General features: G+C 37.6%; 2 protein-coding genes across 2 annotated transcripts; one reads left to right on the top strand and one right to left on the bottom strand.

Moving 5' to 3' along the window:
• Positions 1-705: 705 nt before the first annotated feature.
• Positions 706-11,241, bottom strand: LOC105225161 (protein KIAA0100). The gene is made up of 17 exons (XM_011203503.4): positions 11,074-11,241; positions 10,888-11,014; positions 10,581-10,814; positions 10,352-10,513; positions 10,160-10,297; positions 9,809-10,096; positions 9,583-9,726; positions 9,230-9,515; positions 7,835-9,018; positions 7,627-7,770; positions 5,872-6,317; positions 5,322-5,802; positions 4,226-5,258; positions 3,724-4,166; positions 1,925-2,641; positions 914-1,834; positions 706-857 (listed from the first exon to the last, which is right to left on the bottom strand). The coding sequence occupies exons 1-17, from the start codon at positions 11,124-11,126 to the stop codon at positions 801-803; spliced, it is 6,858 nt and encodes a 2,285-aa protein (XP_011201805.2). The 5' UTR covers positions 11,127-11,241; the 3' UTR covers positions 706-800.
• Positions 11,242-11,667: 426 nt separating this feature from the next.
• On the top strand, positions 11,668-16,379 carry LOC105225160 (cell division cycle protein 27 homolog). Its single transcript, XM_011203502.4, has 5 exons — positions 11,668-12,197; positions 12,257-12,366; positions 12,447-12,522; positions 12,585-13,790; positions 13,860-16,379. The coding sequence occupies exons 2-5, from the start codon at positions 12,343-12,345 to the stop codon at positions 15,344-15,346; spliced, it is 2,793 nt and encodes a 930-aa protein (XP_011201804.2). The 5' UTR covers positions 11,668-12,197; positions 12,257-12,342; the 3' UTR covers positions 15,347-16,379.
• Positions 16,380-17,044: the final 665 nt, after the last annotated feature.

The following is a 17,044-nucleotide window of genomic DNA, read 5'->3' as shown; positions in this document are numbered from 1 at the left end:
TTATAAGCTTTGACTGGGATGACCTTCAGCATTTTCATTTTCAGAATTTGGTTTCTTTTTCCGTTTCTACTATTTTCTGGCGCGCCAGTCGATAGATTATTGGACATTTTCGACGTCAGATTCATAAACATAAACCAGCGTTTGATGAATCTAAGGTCCTTTGCTATTTTATCAAGCATTTCGTTAGCGGCTACCACTCGTCGTCGTTTTCAAAAAATTCGGGTCTCTTGGTATGAGACTAGCATTGAAAAGTTTCATATCCAAAACATTAAGCGAAATGAGTTGAGTCGACCCATAAGATATTTTCAGATCCTCTGCTATCTCAGTGATGCCAACACGACGATTTTCAAACTCTGTTTCTTTAACCGTTTCGTTTTTATTATCATGTCAATAACAGCGGTGGATGGACGAGACGCGCATGAGACAAGTTTTAGGTGAATTCACGACATTTATTGAATACTTTGTGCCACTCAAATACTTATGTTGATGATAAAGTAGACGCCCAAAAACACTTCTGCAACTTCCAAAAACTTCGCGTCGTAAACAAACAGCTGCCAAACAAACACTAATTGACATATGGAGCTCCAACTGTGCTCGAACATGAAAAAGGTGTACAAACTGCTATAGTCTAGGGAAAATATTTTAATAATTCCTTTTGAATGCGGTTTAAATGGGACAGTCCGTGTCAAATTTGAACAATAGGCATGTATGTATGTATTTATATTGTATGTACCTATGTAGAGTATAATGTATGTATGTGTATAATTTCAGCACTTAAATCTCATAGTTATCACGGCATATCACTTGTTACTCGAGGTGAATTTGAAAACTCCTCTTCTTTGGCTGCGATTTTCATTCTACAAAAATAAATGAATTACAACAACTCACTAAAACTACAACACATTGCACTCACCAATAAGCGATTACCAAACAGCATTTTTGCTTTGTCCTCCTCCTGCGGCGACGAACGTTCGCCAGTCGATGTACCCGGTTGTCGGCGATGTATTTGCAATTTCTGCTTTATTGCTTGTGATAATATCACGCGACGACTCACTGATTTCATAGCTAATAGCAAGTCTAACCACGTCCAAGTGACATTGTGGTATTCAAGTGTTGGTATGACTAGCGAAAAATCCGTTATGTCCTCAAGATTCTTCTCTTTGTTGCCCTTGTAACTGACACGCACAGGCACTTCTGGAATTTTTATATAGATAAACAGTTTATTCTTCTCAGCGCGCTCTTTCATCTTTTCCACATCGTCCTTTTCAATTTTCACATAGAATTCCGAGTCTTTCGAACCCTTTTTTGTTTTCGATGGTTTCTTAGTTGTTTTCGATTGCACGGCCGATGATGAGCTGGAACTGGAGGAATTCTCTTCAATATCATCTACAGTCTCCGTTTCGGAAGCGTCGCGATCGGGGAAGCAGAATTTCAACATTGTGCTGTAGAATTTTTTCGTTATAGCAATAGTGATGGGCGCCACATTGATCTCGAAATGCTCCTTCACTGAAATACCACCCACCGGCGGTTTCTCACGACAAAAGACGCGCAAAACACGTTTATGCGTGTCGATTGGCATATCTTTTTGGATTTCTGTGGGCATTAAGACTTCACGATATATCTCACGCGGTATCAGATTGCTCATGCGTATATTGCCCAGTTCAAGTAAATGTTCGACAGAATCGTCACTTTTCGACTTTTTCGTATACAAGAAGCCACTTAGCACCAGATCGGATATGCCGATTTGGCCATCGGTTTCTGTGAGACGCCACTGGGCGCGCTTAAAGCAGATCTCATTTGCACGCACGATGGTTAGCGATTTGTCGGAGCGCACCTGGTGTTGAAAAGCGAAAAATAAAGATTTTGATTGACAATTAAATTATGTTAAATGAAATGAAAACATTAGTTTATAACACCCACTCACATTCGATATTTTGCTCAGCTGCGATAGCTGTGTTTCCTTATAGCACAACAACATCATGTCGAGCTCCTCGCTAAGCGTATTCAATTCCTCTTTACTTTCGCGTATTTGCAATTGTACACGTTCGAATTCGTGTCTCAGCTCCAGCGTGTCGCCCTCTTCGGCACGATCCTTGCCAATGAGATGTATGTCCTTCTCCAGCCCACGGATCTTCATCAATAAACTGCGTATCATGGTTTGTTTCTGTTGTATCGGTCGCTTCTGATCCTCCGTGGAGTGTAGCTGCAATTGAAAACGCATGCGCGCCAATTTCTCCAAAGCCTGTTTGCGTTGCGGTTCTACGTACAGCAATAGATTGTTCACAATATCTAGAATCATAGCGTATTGCAAGGAATTCGTGCAGACATCGAGGTCGTGATGCATTAAGGTGAAGGCATCCACGGGATCATCTTGTTTCTCCCACGGTGATAGCGTTTCCTCGGATGGTGGTGGTGGTACTTCGGTTATGGAATTTGGATCTATCGTGTCGCCATAGCTGACATAGAAGAATTCACATTTACAACGCGACACAATGCGCTGCAGCTGCACAGGCTGTGTTTCACCTGGATTCTCAATCGATAAGGCACCCACAGTCTCCGAAACAACACCGCCCACACTGCGTCCACTACCGACTAGATGCGGAATATCTGGCAAATCATTGATCACAGTATCGTCTTTATCCTGAAAAAGAAAATATTTTTAGTATAAGCAAAGGTTGTTGACCTGGCTAAAAGAAAACAAAAGGATCGTTGAACTCATAAAATGTAAACAAAAGGGCCACTGACCTCGCAATGCAAACAAAGAGGATATTAAAGGATGTTGTCATGGCTAAATTTAAACAAAAGGGTCATAACCCCATAATGTAAACAACTTTGTTGTATGGGCTAACTGTGAACAAAGGTTGTGAACTTGACTAAATATAAACAAAAAGGTCGTTGAGATATCAAAATGTTAACAAAGAGACTATTGACCTCATTATATATTGGTTGTTGTCTTGGTTAAAAGTAAACACAGGTTGTGGACCTCTTAAAATTTTAACAAAGGGGTCCTTGACTTCGGCAAAATTTTAACAAAAACTGTGAACAAAGGTTGTTGTTGTTGTAGCGGCAGAGTTCTGCCGAGTTGACAGTCCTTGGCCGGATAAAAATCCGGGTCCTTGACCTCGCAAAATGTTAACAAAAACTGTGAGCAAAGGTTGGGGACTTGGCTAAATATAAACAAAATGTCATTGAGATATTAAAATGTAAACAGAGAGACTATTGACCCCATAAAATTTAAACAAAAGTGTCCGCGACCCCAAAAATAAACATTGGTTGTTGACTTGGCTAATGTAACCTAAGGTTGTGCACTTGGCTAAATTTAAAAAAAGGTAATCGACCTCAAAAAATTTAAACAAAGGAGCCTCATAAAATATAATCAAAGGTTATTGCCTTAACTAAATGTAAACAAAGGTTGTGGACTTGGCTAAGTGTCAAACGTCAGTGACCTCGATAAGCAAAATGGTTATTTAATACAAAGATTTGCTACACTGGCAGATATTTCTTCCGCTTTGATCCTTGAAATTTCATAGAGCATAAAATGTACGTTTACTCACGAGCTACGCCATTCCTCATTTGTTTAATATTGATTTTAAAATTCATAATTGAATGTCAAACATCCGTACCACATATGTATGTATATCTATCCTATTGGTTTCTAAGAGTATATAACGTTTGAACCCACCCGAAATTAGAGCGCCCTTAAATCATTTCAAATACTCTTACCTGAATATTATCCACCGTCAGCCACATGATCTCCTTTTCAATGAGCGAGTCATCTTCACCAGCGCTCACTGTGGCATAGTACTGCATGCACTCGAGCAAACCCTTCCAGGTCGTCTTGGATACCAACGATCTATCACGCCAAACGGGACGGTGTACACGTTGCAGAATCTCCGCTTTCGCCGCGCTAATAATTACATAACCCGATGTCTCACAACCCTTGAGCAACACTTGGGAATTTACCAATGATATGGACCAATTCTCATGTATCACATCTTGCGCCGAACACGCCTGTAAACCTTGTAGCTGTAATTCGCGTGATTGCGTGCTTTGGTCGTCGCTGTAAACGTTGAATTTGTGATCGGCCTCAGCTATTAGCTGCTGCAGCATCGCTGTTGCATGGCTGGCGGGTTGTACCTTCTTGATGGCGCTATTGGCATTGGTAACTGTAAGTTTCGAGAGATTGTTAATATATATTTATAACTTGGATAAGTGGAGGACTTACTCGGTAGCACCTCTGTGGTATTATTTGTGAGTGTGATTGTGCTATCGCTACGCTTATTCTTTATAACATTGGAATTAGTCTCCTTGCGATAGCTCTTCACGGCCTCTGTGGATAAGTTATTCTTCAGCTTCTGTGACTTCATGAACGAATCGAAGAGCGCGAACGCCACATCACGATTGTTTTTCGTCCAAGCGCCTTTCAAATCGTAAACGACCAATTTATGTGTGGGCGTGGTATTCTTGGTCTTCGACTCCTCATCTTGACTGCTGCCGGTTTGTATGAGCGCCTCACGTCCGTACGAAACTTTGGCCACACTTAAAAAGTAAAAACGCACTATTTTGAAGGCATCACCGACACTGGCCAAATTCTCCGCACTACTATCGAGCTTTTCGGTAAGTATGCTCTTCAACCATATTTCAGCGTCATTCAATTCACAATTCATATACACGGTCGACCAGTCAGCACGCGGCCTGTGAATCAGCCCATCATCGATGGGACAAAGCGATAAACAGTATTCGGAACTAAAGGACACGCGACCGCCGTTCAATTGGAAACCCTTATGCAGCGCATGGGACATCCAATAGAGCACTTGAAAGTGATGTAAGCTCATTTGTAAATTTGCCTTTTTATAATGGCGACTGAGTTGCTTCTTGCGTGGGCGCACATTGTTGAATACCGGACCGCGGCGTGTTGGACGCGTAACACCGGACAGTATAAGCTTGAGGCTCTCGAACCAACGCAAAGTGCTGCCGTACAGAACCAAGCTTGGAATGTCGACTTCCACTTCCTCACCATGCTTCGGTTTCGTTTCAAATGAAATCCAAATATTTAGGTTAAGCGAACGGAAGGCGCGGAAGGAATCGTGCACTTGATTGCTGGAATACTCGGGCAACTTGTCGGGCGCACAAGGCATAACTGCGTGATGATCATTTGGATTGGCCAGGCAAACCCAATTTAATTTAAATGTTAGTTTAAGATTGGGAAAATGCAGCAGCCGGCAATCGTCGTAACGTGAAGCTGTGCGTACCGTTATCTACGAAGGCATGTCAAAGTTGCAAAAAATTCCTTATAGATAAAAAAAACTCTTAATACTCACATTTAGTTCACCTTTGAACATGATCTTTGCATTTGTCCACACAATGCCGGCGTTGTTCCATGTCAGCTCCATTTCCTCGGTTGTATTATAGGGATCCAATGAAGCATGCAACAAAACCGTGAATTGCTTAACAATCATTGTTAGACGTCCATGAAACAGCAAGCGCATTTTATCCCAGAAAGGCAAGGGCGGACTTGGATCTTTAGAGGGTGCCGAAATTTTCTCGAAACTGAGATTACACTGCGCCATCACCGGCTCCCAGCAGGGACCAAAAGCATAGCTGCAAAACTCCAGTTCACAATCGAAGTCGTGATAGAATTTTTGCGACGGCATGCTGCGCTGTATAACATCGGTGCCGAAAGGCTCGCCAACTTCTATGAAAACATCACGCTTAGCGCGCTTGGACGCAGCTTGCTCAGCGCCGCATAAATTACCAAAGAGACGCATCGATTTGACATAGAACATGGGTTGTGGAAAATCACTGCAGGAAAAAAAAAAAATCAAAATTATCTTCAAATATAGCTAAAAATAATCAATTCAGTAAAATCACCGCAGCATGAATTTCCACTCTGTGCAACTGATATTCACGCTGCGGCACCAGAGTGTGGTGAATTCCAAGCCCTCCTCCGGCCAGGGGCTTTCACAGTCAATGTCGCGCATTATACGCGTCACATTCTCGGTACCATGTAGCGATGGATCGGCCATTGCCATTATTTCCACATCCGTCATAATCCACGCCAGCAAGCGCGTGCGCACCGGTCCACTCTCTCTTATTTTCTTCGAGCGTTGTATATAAATTTCGGAATTTTTTTGCACTAAACTTGCATAGAGGCTTTCTATTGTGCTCGCCGGCACCAGACAACGCTCGGCAATTTTCTTATCGAATATAGCCTTGCGTTTGAGACCCTCCAAATATTCATCCACAAGCAGCACATAATTGTCACGCAATTTCACCTCAAACGGATCGTCGCTGATTTCGAGCAAAAATTCTTTGATCTTAAAAATTATAGAAACAAATTAAATGTTATTTTTTAAGAGTGTAAAAAAATTAAGTAAAAATATATACATACATATATGCTGTAATACATATAAAAAATAAAAACATACATATATGCAAAAAACAAAATATATAAAAATATAAGAAAATTGGGAAAAAATAAAATAACTAGGAAGCAAAATTATAAAAGCAAAAAACCGTTAACTTGTGCTGCATTGAAGATATAATACCCTCCACAGGCGCATTTATTACAGCATAGAAGGGTATAAAAACATTTCAATCTTGCTTTTGATTGTTAACTTTGTATGACAGCTATAAGCTATAGTAGTCCGATCCGAACCATATATTCGGAGATTGTGGCATTGCCTTAGAAAATAATCTGTGCTAAATTTCGTAAAGATAACTTGTCAAATAAAAGAGTTTTCCATACAAGAACTTTATTTTGAACGAACAGTTTGTATGACAGCTATAAGCTATAGTAGTCCGATCCGAACAATATATTCGGAGATTGTAGCATTGCATTAGAAAATAATCTGTGCTAAATTTTTTAAAAATAACTTGTCAAATAAAAGAGTTTTCCATACAAGAACTTTATTTTGAACGAACAGTTTGTATGACAGCTATAAGCTATAGTAGTCCGATCCGAACCATATATTCGGAGATTGTGGCATTGCATTAGAAAATAATCTGTGCTAAATTTCGTAAAGATAACTTGTCAAATATAAGAGTTTTCCATACAACAGCTTTATTTTGACCAATCAGTTTGTATGACAGCTATAAGCTATAGTAGTCCGATCCGAACAATATATTCGGAGATTGTAGCATTGCATTAGAAAATAATCTGTGCTAAATTTTTTAAAAATAACTTGTCAAATAAAATACTTTTCCATACAAGAACTTTATTTTGAACGAACAGTTTGTATGACAGCTATAAGCTATAGTAGTCCGATCCGAATAATATATTCGGAGATTGTGGCATTGCGTTAGAAAATAATCTGTGCTAAATTTCGTAAAGATATCTTGTCAAATAAATATGTTCACCATACAAGAAGTGGATCTTCAGCAGTCCGATTATATGATTTGACAAGTGAAAATAAGATATATACTATATCTGTCCGATATCGGCGATTCCGACAAATGAGCCGGTGCTTGGAGAGAAAAGGACGTGTGCGAAATTTCAGAACGATATCTCAAACATGAGGAACTACATATGTACATATACTTTATAGGGTCTTTTGATAAGTGAAAATAAGTGTTTGTTAAAACTAAGTATCTAAAATAGTAAAGTATATAAAATTTTTAATTTACCTGTATGACCATATCACTTGGGAGCGGTGAGCTAGCTGTAAACGGCTTCTTCTTGTAGTTATGCACCAATTTCAGCCACTTAAAATGCGACACGAACTCATTTTGCACCGCATCATAAAAATCGTGATCGTAGGGAAAGATGGCCTGCAAGTAAAAATAAATATTGTTAAACTGCACTCAAATCAGCATATTTTAAACACTAACATACCTTAAAGGCGCCAATTGTTGTTACCCACACTTTGTTTGTGGGCAGCACAAAGCCCTCGCAATTCACACGCTCCTGCGTGAGCATATCCAAGCGTGGTAGCGACTGCACGTCGATTTCCTTCAATGTGAATATGTGCTGGTCATCGATTTTGATGAAAAGATTCTCCGCAGAGATGAAATTCGCTTCTTTATGACTGAAGAATAAGTTCTCGACAAACCACTGCATCGTATGCCGTTCGGAGAGTTTAATCTCGAATACCGTGCTCAATTCAGCCGATAGTTCGATGATCCACTTTTTCTTAGTATGCGGTGGCTTGATTTCCGCCGTGTGTTGCGGCAAAGCCAGCTCGGTGCGCAAATCGCTCATGTCACGTGCCAAAGTCAATATATGCATGTGCAAATTCGCGTTCCACATGGCTTCCGTATTACTTGGAATGTAGACCGACACTTTATTTTCGCTTTTTTCATGCTCAATGCGTATTGTTTTGCAACTGGCGAATATGTCGGTGAAGTCGTTGAGGCATAGCGATGACGCATTCATGGAACGCATAATGGCCATTTGAAAGTCCTCAAATTTGAAGCTGGACACCTGTTGCTTGCGCGATAGCGATATATCTGAGAAGCTTAGGAGCAGACAAGCTTGATGGTGATTAATAAAATATGCTGTGATATCCTTAATGCGCGCTGATATTAGTAAGCCACCAGAAATGGAATTTGTGCCGGTGTTTGGAACACGTGACACACGCTTGCCAACGCCACTTTCGTTGGAATTGAGACCACCATACTGTTTTATACAATTGACAGACTTTACTATAAATTCAGCAAGACTCATGCTATATTCGGTGCGTAGCGTGTGTATGGACACCTCTAGTTTCGTGACACTGGCGTATGAACTCAATTTGACCAAGCTGAGTCCGAGAAAGAATGGCGAGCCTGGAGAATGTGATTTCTTTAAATTGTTGGTGTCATTTATGGAATTCCCCAAGGACCACCACAATGATTCAATCATTAATTCTGTGCTCCAATGACGCTGATTCAAGAGCAAATTCAAAAGTCGATTGCCATATAAGGAGCTGCGTTTCTCTTCGGTTTGTTCCAATATGAATCTGGTATGACTAACGCTCATAGCAGCGTTTTCATCGTCCAACTTCATGAGCACGGAAACGTTCCAGAACTCTGCACAGCCTAAATGAAAGAAAAACAAGACAATACGTTAAATAAGGTTACTAGAATATCCTTCACAACTGACAAGTTTCCATACAGTTCGTTTGTATGGCAGCTAAATGCTATAGTAGTCCGAACCGAAAAATTTATACGAAGATTACAGCGTTGCCTTGAACAATTTTCTATGGCAAATTTTGTGAAGTTATTTTGTCAAAAAAAAAGTTTTTCATACCTTTAACCACTATGCGCTTTAATATGCTTTCAAGTATGCCATTATTCGACGGTTTGGACGTTATAAGCAACGGATCCAGTATATTCTCGTTGGGTGTTGCATAAAATGTATCCGGGCCTAAACGTTCCGGCAACGAGCGTTTCATTGCATTTAACTGTAACGGCTGCTGACTTATACGCTGACGCGATAAAAAGTTATTGTGTACCCAATCGTAGATTTCAGAATGGTTATATATTATTTGGAATGTTTTAAGCATTACATATAAATTTAGAACATCATTTTCCAGCTAAGAAGGAATCGGTAAAACAATGTAATTTACAAATTTTATTGTGTGATAGTTAAATTATACTCACCACGGAATCAATAGTAAATTGTTCAACAAAAAGTAACTTTTCATATTTGGTATCAATGTCCAAATGCTGTAGCAACACTTTGGTAAACAATGCTGGAAGGGACGCATTTTCATTCAGAGATTTCGAATTGAATTCCCCAGTAATCTAAGCAAGTGTATAGCAGATGCATAAATATAATACATATACGAGTGTAGCACTCAAAAATAATCATTAATTTCACACTTACACTGAATAATTGAATTTTTGCGCTAAAATCATTTTGGGAATTCTCTTTCACTGCCGAAAAGGTAGCTGCTTTAATCACAAAATTAAAATTCTTGGGTATAATGGGTGAGATCTTCTGATATGACTCGTTACTGAAACTCTTTCGACGCTGCGAAAGTGAATTAGCCGTGCTTATCACTCTGCTCTCTAAATTTTGTTGTGGTTTTGTACGTTGCTTCGCTTCACTTAAGAAATCGTATAAACTACCGTGTATGGTGGAACGTGCATTATTCATTGCCAAAGAGAGTTTCTAAAAAATAAGAGAAAATGTTTATAAAATGAAAATATTGTTCTATAAATCTAATTTGCTTACGTCCACTGATAAAGGGCCGTGCGCAAAGAGTGTAGCATCTAAGGCAATGTCGAAACTAATCTCGCCCAAACAAGGTTGTATCTTATTTAGATTTTCCAAGGATTGACGACGTGAAGGACAATGTCTCAACATTTTCGCCTGAAAAATAGAAAAAATTTATATAGAGAAAATCAGTAAAAGTACAGATCTTACCTGAGCATCGTTAAGCGCCGCATTAACTAGTAAAGTTTTATCGTTATGCACAATACTGCCATCCAGATGTAACTCCCTTGCTGTTGCATGTATGAACCAGCCGGGGTCGAAATTATTATTCATAAGTACCACGGAAATATTGTTTATGTGCATAGCCATAAACTAAAAAAAAATACAAAATAAATAATTAATATAATATAATCAGTCATAAGCCATTATATATTTTTACCTGAGCGAACGTTAGTATACTCGGTGGTACTTTAGCTCGCCGGAAATCTGGCACATCTTTTTCCTCCTCCTGACGAGCTTTACTATGTAGACGCTCAGAATCCCGAAGTGATTCTGCTGTGACATCATTGCTTTGTATATCTTTGTTTATACGTATATCCCGTATATAGATTGATAGCAGTTTCGTTACCTCTGTGTTAAAAAAACTGCTACGAAGACAAATTTCTTCAATTTGCTGTAAATAAAAAAAATAAATTAATTTACTATTTTTTGCATAATTGGTTTATATTGTTCTGATTAGTGCTTACCACAATAAAACCACTTTTACTGACATCTACATTTCGCAACGCAAGATAACGTAAGCTAATGCTTCCAATTCGTACTTTTACCTTAAACTTTTTAACTAGATACCAACTGATCCCTTTTGGTAGAATGCTGAAAATCGTGTAAAAATTATCAAGTCTCTTGCAAAAGACATTTATCTATATACTTACCAATATGCCAGTAGAAATACTAACAAAACCAATATTATTAATTTAAGCAACATTTTGTAAAATCATCATTTCTATGCACTTTTCCTAATTACCCATCGATATTAACATGAATTTTGTGATAAGTCTGAGAAATAACTTTGTTGACGTTTCCCCACCTTATAAATTACAACAGCTGTTTATGCTAGTATATGTCAAGGAAAAAACATTTAAATACAGGGTGCTCATATTAACTGTTTACAGTGGTTAAATCGACCATGTAGTTAACGTAAAGAAAATTAGAAACAAATGGAAAAATGTTATATATATAGTCATATATATATAATTTAAACACCATTTTATAAGTTTCAAAATAATTTAAATATAATAAAAATAAATTTGTTTGCTTAAGGTTATAAATGTATATGTATGATATACAAAAAATATAAGCCTTTATAGTTTCATATAATGCATAATAATAAATTAATAAGGGCATATTAAATTGTTTTCTTATCAAAGCTTTTCGTTTTTCATAAGTTCGCCGATGCGTTCAGTAGCAAACCATCTTTGTCTAAACATCTCTGTTTTAAAGTTTTTGTTCTACTATTTATATAATGTGGCATCTCCAAGTTATGTGATTGGACCTCTGCGTTGACGAAAAAACGAAGGGTTTTACAATATTTCTTTATAAAATTAGAAACCAATAATTTTGTTATAAAAATTGGAAAAGTGTTACAGCACATAATAAGTGAAGTATTTATTATCTATTGAGGTTTAAATATATCGACGTAAATAATACAAGAACATTGGAAATGGTGATGGCCAATGCATAAGCACCAAAGACTGTCTGTCAGTCACAGGCGTCCCCCGAAGTGAAGTTGGAAAAAATAACAAAATTTTCTTTCCCAATTGTAAAAAGACAGATCTTGCAAAAACGTTTCCCTTTTTTTTGATATTTTAAAGTAAGGCAAAATGTACAAATTAATGATATAATTTTACATTAAAACTAGTTTTTTGTGGTGAGAAATAACATTTTTTTGTGTCATGTGTGACGTTTTGTGGAAAACAGGATTAAAATACTAAACTCACAAAACTCCATGATAAAACTTTTAAAGTAACAATTTTTCTAAACTACTGCAAGTATAAAGGTACAATATATTGGAGAAATTGTTGAAAATGAAAGTGTTTAAATATTATTCTATTTTAGGTGTTGTGCTTCTGAAGTAATACGTGTAAATTGATTGTAGAAGAGTAAATGCGAAGGGTTGTATTTACAAACAATTAACAGATAACATGATTATACAGGAGCCAGTGCAGGTAAAAAAAAATTTTAGCTTTTATTAATAATGTAAATATTAATACATATATAAACTATTTACTATTTGTTCTTTCCAAAGGCCGCCATTTGGCATTGTCTAAACTTTTACGATTACAAAGATGCCGTTTTCCTGTCGGAACGTCTCTGCTGTGAAGGTAAGCGGTCGTCTAAAATAAATTCTACAACCAATGAAATTTACATTTATATTTTATTTCAGTCGAGACAGATGAAACAATTTTTCTGCTCGCCACTAGCTATTACAGATCCAATCTGATACACCAAGCTTATTGGTTACTTAAAGAGAAAGCACGTCGTTCGCCGTATTGTCGGTTTTTACAAGCGAAATGCGCTTTCCAACTAAAGAAATATGCAGAATCCGAGTGTGTGCTTGTCAACGGCGGTTTTGGTGATATAAAAAATCTGGAAGATATTGCGAAAGAATTTGGAGAAATCGCATGTTTTGTGCTGCAATTGATTGCCCAGATATGTGTAAAAACTGAAAGAAGTAAAATGGCTGCAGAAGCACTACGCCGTGCACTAAAACTCAATCCCTTTATGTGGCAAACATTCGCCGACCTATGCCACATGGGCGAATATGTAGATCCAGCTGCTACGTTCCAAATTTCCAATACCGATGTCTTCAATACATGTCAAGGCAGCGCAAATTCTAATTCCATGGTTTTATGTGGTAATACGGGACAAAATATAACGCTTAACGATAGTGGTACTCAGTATTTAAGTAACATTGGCATAAATAATCCTTCTTCGGATATCCTAATGAATAATACAAATAATAGTTCAAATTACATACTTTGCACACCAGTAGAGCAACAATGGCAACCGCAATCACAGCCGAATATCATTACCCTCCAGAGTCTAATCACCCCAAACAATAATAGCAACAATTTAAACAATTCAATGTCCATGCTACGCGGTGTCAACACAGCAAATATATCTGTTGGCAGTAGTTTGCAAAATTCTGGCATGATGATGCTGGAAGATACACCAATTGGTTATACCACCAGCAACAACAGCACTGAACACACTAGCTTAAATCCAATACAAAATTTCGACGTTGGAGCCGGTACTCCATTTCGCCGGCAATTCAAATACCTCTCAGCAATCTCGCCAACAACACCCAGCTTCGGCATTTTACCCATTCATAGTCCATGCGGTGGTGATTCTTCTTTTGTCGGCACAGGTCATGCACAAACGAATACAAGTGTTCTGAACACACCTTCACCACAAACATTAATGGAAGCAAATCAGGAGTCTAAAGTAATTGGAAAGAAAATGAAAAGTCATGTTAGTAGTCTTATAAATCGAAAAGAAAGTGGCACAACCACCAACAAACCTGCAGTTTTTACACAAACTGGCAATGTTACTCCACGCACACCCAATAATCAAGGTGGTGTATCGTCAGGTACGTCTACATTTATATATTTCAAAATATATGTAGTAAATTTGAGATTTTTCCTAATTTAATTTCCAGGTTCACTTATTCCCAACGCAGCTGTAAGACGCAGTTCTCGCTTGTTTAGTAATAGTGCCTATTCCGTAAAAGAAAACAACAAATCTCCGAATATTACTAGCAACAAGTTTGCACTGCCACGTTCTCCGCCACGGAAAACTAAGACGCGCATGCCTAAAATTTCTCTAAATAACGAACTGATCGAAGATAAAAGTATTATTATCAATGCGGACAAGTTGAATGAGAAGAACGCACGAAAAGACAAAGAAAAGATTGAGACAATAACATCAGCTACTGGTCACAATCGTTCCATCGAAGACACCAAAGTGTTACTGAACAATAGTTTGAATAACGCACAAACAATGGCGCATCATGTGCTCTCACTAAAGAAACAGTCAGCAGATGGCTTAATGTCATTATTGCGGGATTTAGGTGAAGGTTATAAACTGCTCACACTTTATCAGTGTAAAGCAGCTATTAAACATTTTGAAAGCAAAATACCAAAGCATCACTTGTGCTCCAGCTGGGTACAGTCCCTCATTGGTTTAGCTCACTATGAACTGCGCGCATACGAATCTGCGATTTCCGTATTTAAAGACATACACGAAAATGAGCCTCATCGTTTGGAATTTATGGAGATATACTCATCCTCGCTTTGGCATTTGCAAAAAGAAGTCGATTTATCAGCTCTAGCACAGGACTTAATCAATCAGGATAAAACATCACCGATCACTTGGTGCGTGGCTGGTAACTGCTTTTCATTGCATAAAGAGCACGAGACGGCAATTAAATTCTTCAAACGGGCTGTACAGGTGGATCCCGATTTTGTTTACAGTTACACACTGCTTGGGCATGAACTCGTTTTAACCGAAGAATTAGATAAGGCTGCTGACTATTTCCATGCTGCTGTTGCCCGCGATCCGCGTCACTATAATGCGTGGTTTGGTATGGGTACTATATATTCCAAGCAAGAAAAATACGAGTTAGCTGAATTATATTACATCAAAGCATTAAAAATCAATCCGCAAAATTCAGTGATTCTGGTGCATATTGGTGCAATGCAATATTTTATGCAGAAAAAGGAGCAAGCACTGCAAACTTTAAACACAGCAGCAATGTTGGATCCGAAAAATCCATTGGCACGTTTCCATCGTGGCTCAATTTACTTCTCATTGGGCAAGCATCAGGAGGCATTGCGCGAACTCGAAGAATTGAAAGAGGTTGTACCAAAGGAATCGGTAGTTTTCTATTTAATTGGTAAAATTCATAAAACCCTGGGTAATGTGGATTCAGCACTTATGCACTTCAGCTGGGCCACCGATCTGGATCCGAAGGGCGCAAATAACCAGCTGAGAGATGCTTTTGACTCAGCTGTTGTACCGATGTTTAGTCCCGCCAGAAATGATCAGAGCGTAGACGCAGATCAGGATCCAGAACCGACCTCCGATCGTTCAGATGACTCAACGCAAGCACAACAAGACATAAATTATGACAGTGATGCGTATTGAATTGCTAGATTGAGTGTTTGCTCTATTTCTCCACTCTGCACTTACGAGTGTTAAGCGTATTCAAAACAAAGGTGAAACCAATTGATTTGTTAATGCTTTTTGTGTTTAATATTAAGTGAGTGCTACTTCGGTTGATTCACTGACCGACCCAATTACAAACACACGTAAAAAGACGAAAAATAAAACAAAAAAATTTAATTCGAAAATGTCCCTTGGAATAAAATGATACTGATACGAATATTTACCTAAATTTAAAATTTGCTAATCGAAAGTAAGCTAGGTCAAAGAAAATCCGATTAAGAAATACATAAATAATTGTGAATATGATTGTTTATATATATATATACATCATAAATTGGCATACTTTCCAGTTATGTTGTATAATCCATTTTTTTATATCTATATCAATTGGTTGGGATATGATGCACCAATATAGCCCATAATTTTTAGCAAAAGTAAACCCAAACAATGAGTTAAAGTAAACGCAAATGTTAAAATGAAAGTCGTAGGTAATATTATTCAAAATATGTATTCCTAGGTACGCTAATGCAAATTAAAACTAAAAAATAAAATTATTTTATTTTTTAATGTCTAGAGGCATACTTAAGAATATGCAATATTAGTTTACTACAGTTGGTAAATTCTTGAAAAGAATTTGTAAATATTTCTAGTTTACAATTTATACATTTAACAAGTTTTTTTTGTTTTCTGCAGCTATTAATTATGAAATACAAACATCAAGTCGTTGCCGCTGCGAGGGTCATTAAATTAAGAATATAAATGCTAATAACTAATTACGTTAAATAACTTACCAGTTATTAAATTGTTCTAATTGTCTGAAAACGTTGACAAATTGGGACTGGCTATGTTTGAAATGAAATTAATGTAAGGTCATAATCGAAGAGGGGCGGTTAGCAAAATAACAAAAAACTCATGAAATAATATATGGCATATTTGCAAATCAATAAATACCTACTGATGTATGTGGAAATTAATTTTTTTTATATATCCGTCGTATAAGTTTTCCTCGTCATTTCTTGTTTTTTTTTATAAACGGGCGGGTTAAGTACAGCACCAATACTGTACATATAAATATGTATATTAAACGCAGTGTGTGCTAAAATAACTATGTGAAAAGATCTTATTGCAAAATTTCCCTTATTTCTGGTCCTTGTCGCCTCCAACTTGTGGTACGAACTGTAGACCTAGAGCGGAGATTGTAGCGTTGCTTTGAACAAGATAGCTTGTCAAATAAAAAAGTATTGTATACAAGAACTTGAGTTTGAGCTGCCAATTTGTATGCCAGCTATTTGTTATAGTTACCCGATCTCAACAATTTGACCAGAGACTTTGCGCTGCCTAATCCGCCATTTAATCTACGCCAAATTTCGAGAAGGTAACTTGTCAAATAAAACAGGTTTCCATAAAGGGACTTGCGTTTTGGTCAGTTTGTATAACATGTATCTACATGTGTATGTATGTATATGCCATATCAGTCCAATAGCGGTGATTCCGAAAAATCAACAACTTTTTAATAAGAAGAAAAAAGCATCTGCAAAATTTCAGATCAATATTTAAACAAGTAAGGAAGCGCTAAGTTCGGGTGCAACCGAATGTTTTATATTAAATTAAAACACGATCTGTAATTTTTATTGAGATATCTCACATATTGGACGATATATACTGCATAAAATCAAC

Source organism: Bactrocera dorsalis, chromosome 5, assembly GCF_023373825.1.
Source record: "Bactrocera dorsalis isolate Fly_Bdor chromosome 5, ASM2337382v1, whole genome shotgun sequence".
Lineage (NCBI taxonomy): Eukaryota > Metazoa > Arthropoda > Insecta > Diptera > Tephritidae > Bactrocera > Bactrocera dorsalis.
The sequence above is the reverse complement of the archived record's forward strand: the minus strand, read 5'-3'. Positions and strand labels throughout refer to the sequence as shown.

Bases quoted from the DNA above. Each gene is read 5' to 3' on its own strand.
- LOC105225161 (XM_011203503.4), bottom strand. From the start codon at position 11,126: ATGTTGCTTAAATTAATAATATTGGTTTTGTTAGTATTTCTACTGGCA. The intron at 10,815-10,887 runs GTAAGCACTAAT...TTTTATTTACAG, and splicing joins GTAAAAGTGGTTTTATTGTG to CAAATTGAAGAAATTTGTCT. The intron at 6,318-7,626 runs GTAAATTAAAAA...ATAATTTTTAAG, and splicing joins CAAGTGATATGGTCATACAG to ATCAAAGAATTTTTGCTCGA.
- LOC105225160 (XM_011203502.4), top strand. From the start codon at position 12,343: ATGATTATACAGGAGCCAGTGCAG. The intron at 12,523-12,584 runs GTAAGCGGTCGT...ATTTTATTTCAG, and splicing joins GGAACGTCTCTGCTGTGAAG to TCGAGACAGATGAAACAATT. The intron at 13,791-13,859 runs GTACGTCTACAT...TTTAATTTCCAG, and splicing joins TCAAGGTGGTGTATCGTCAG to GTTCACTTATTCCCAACGCA.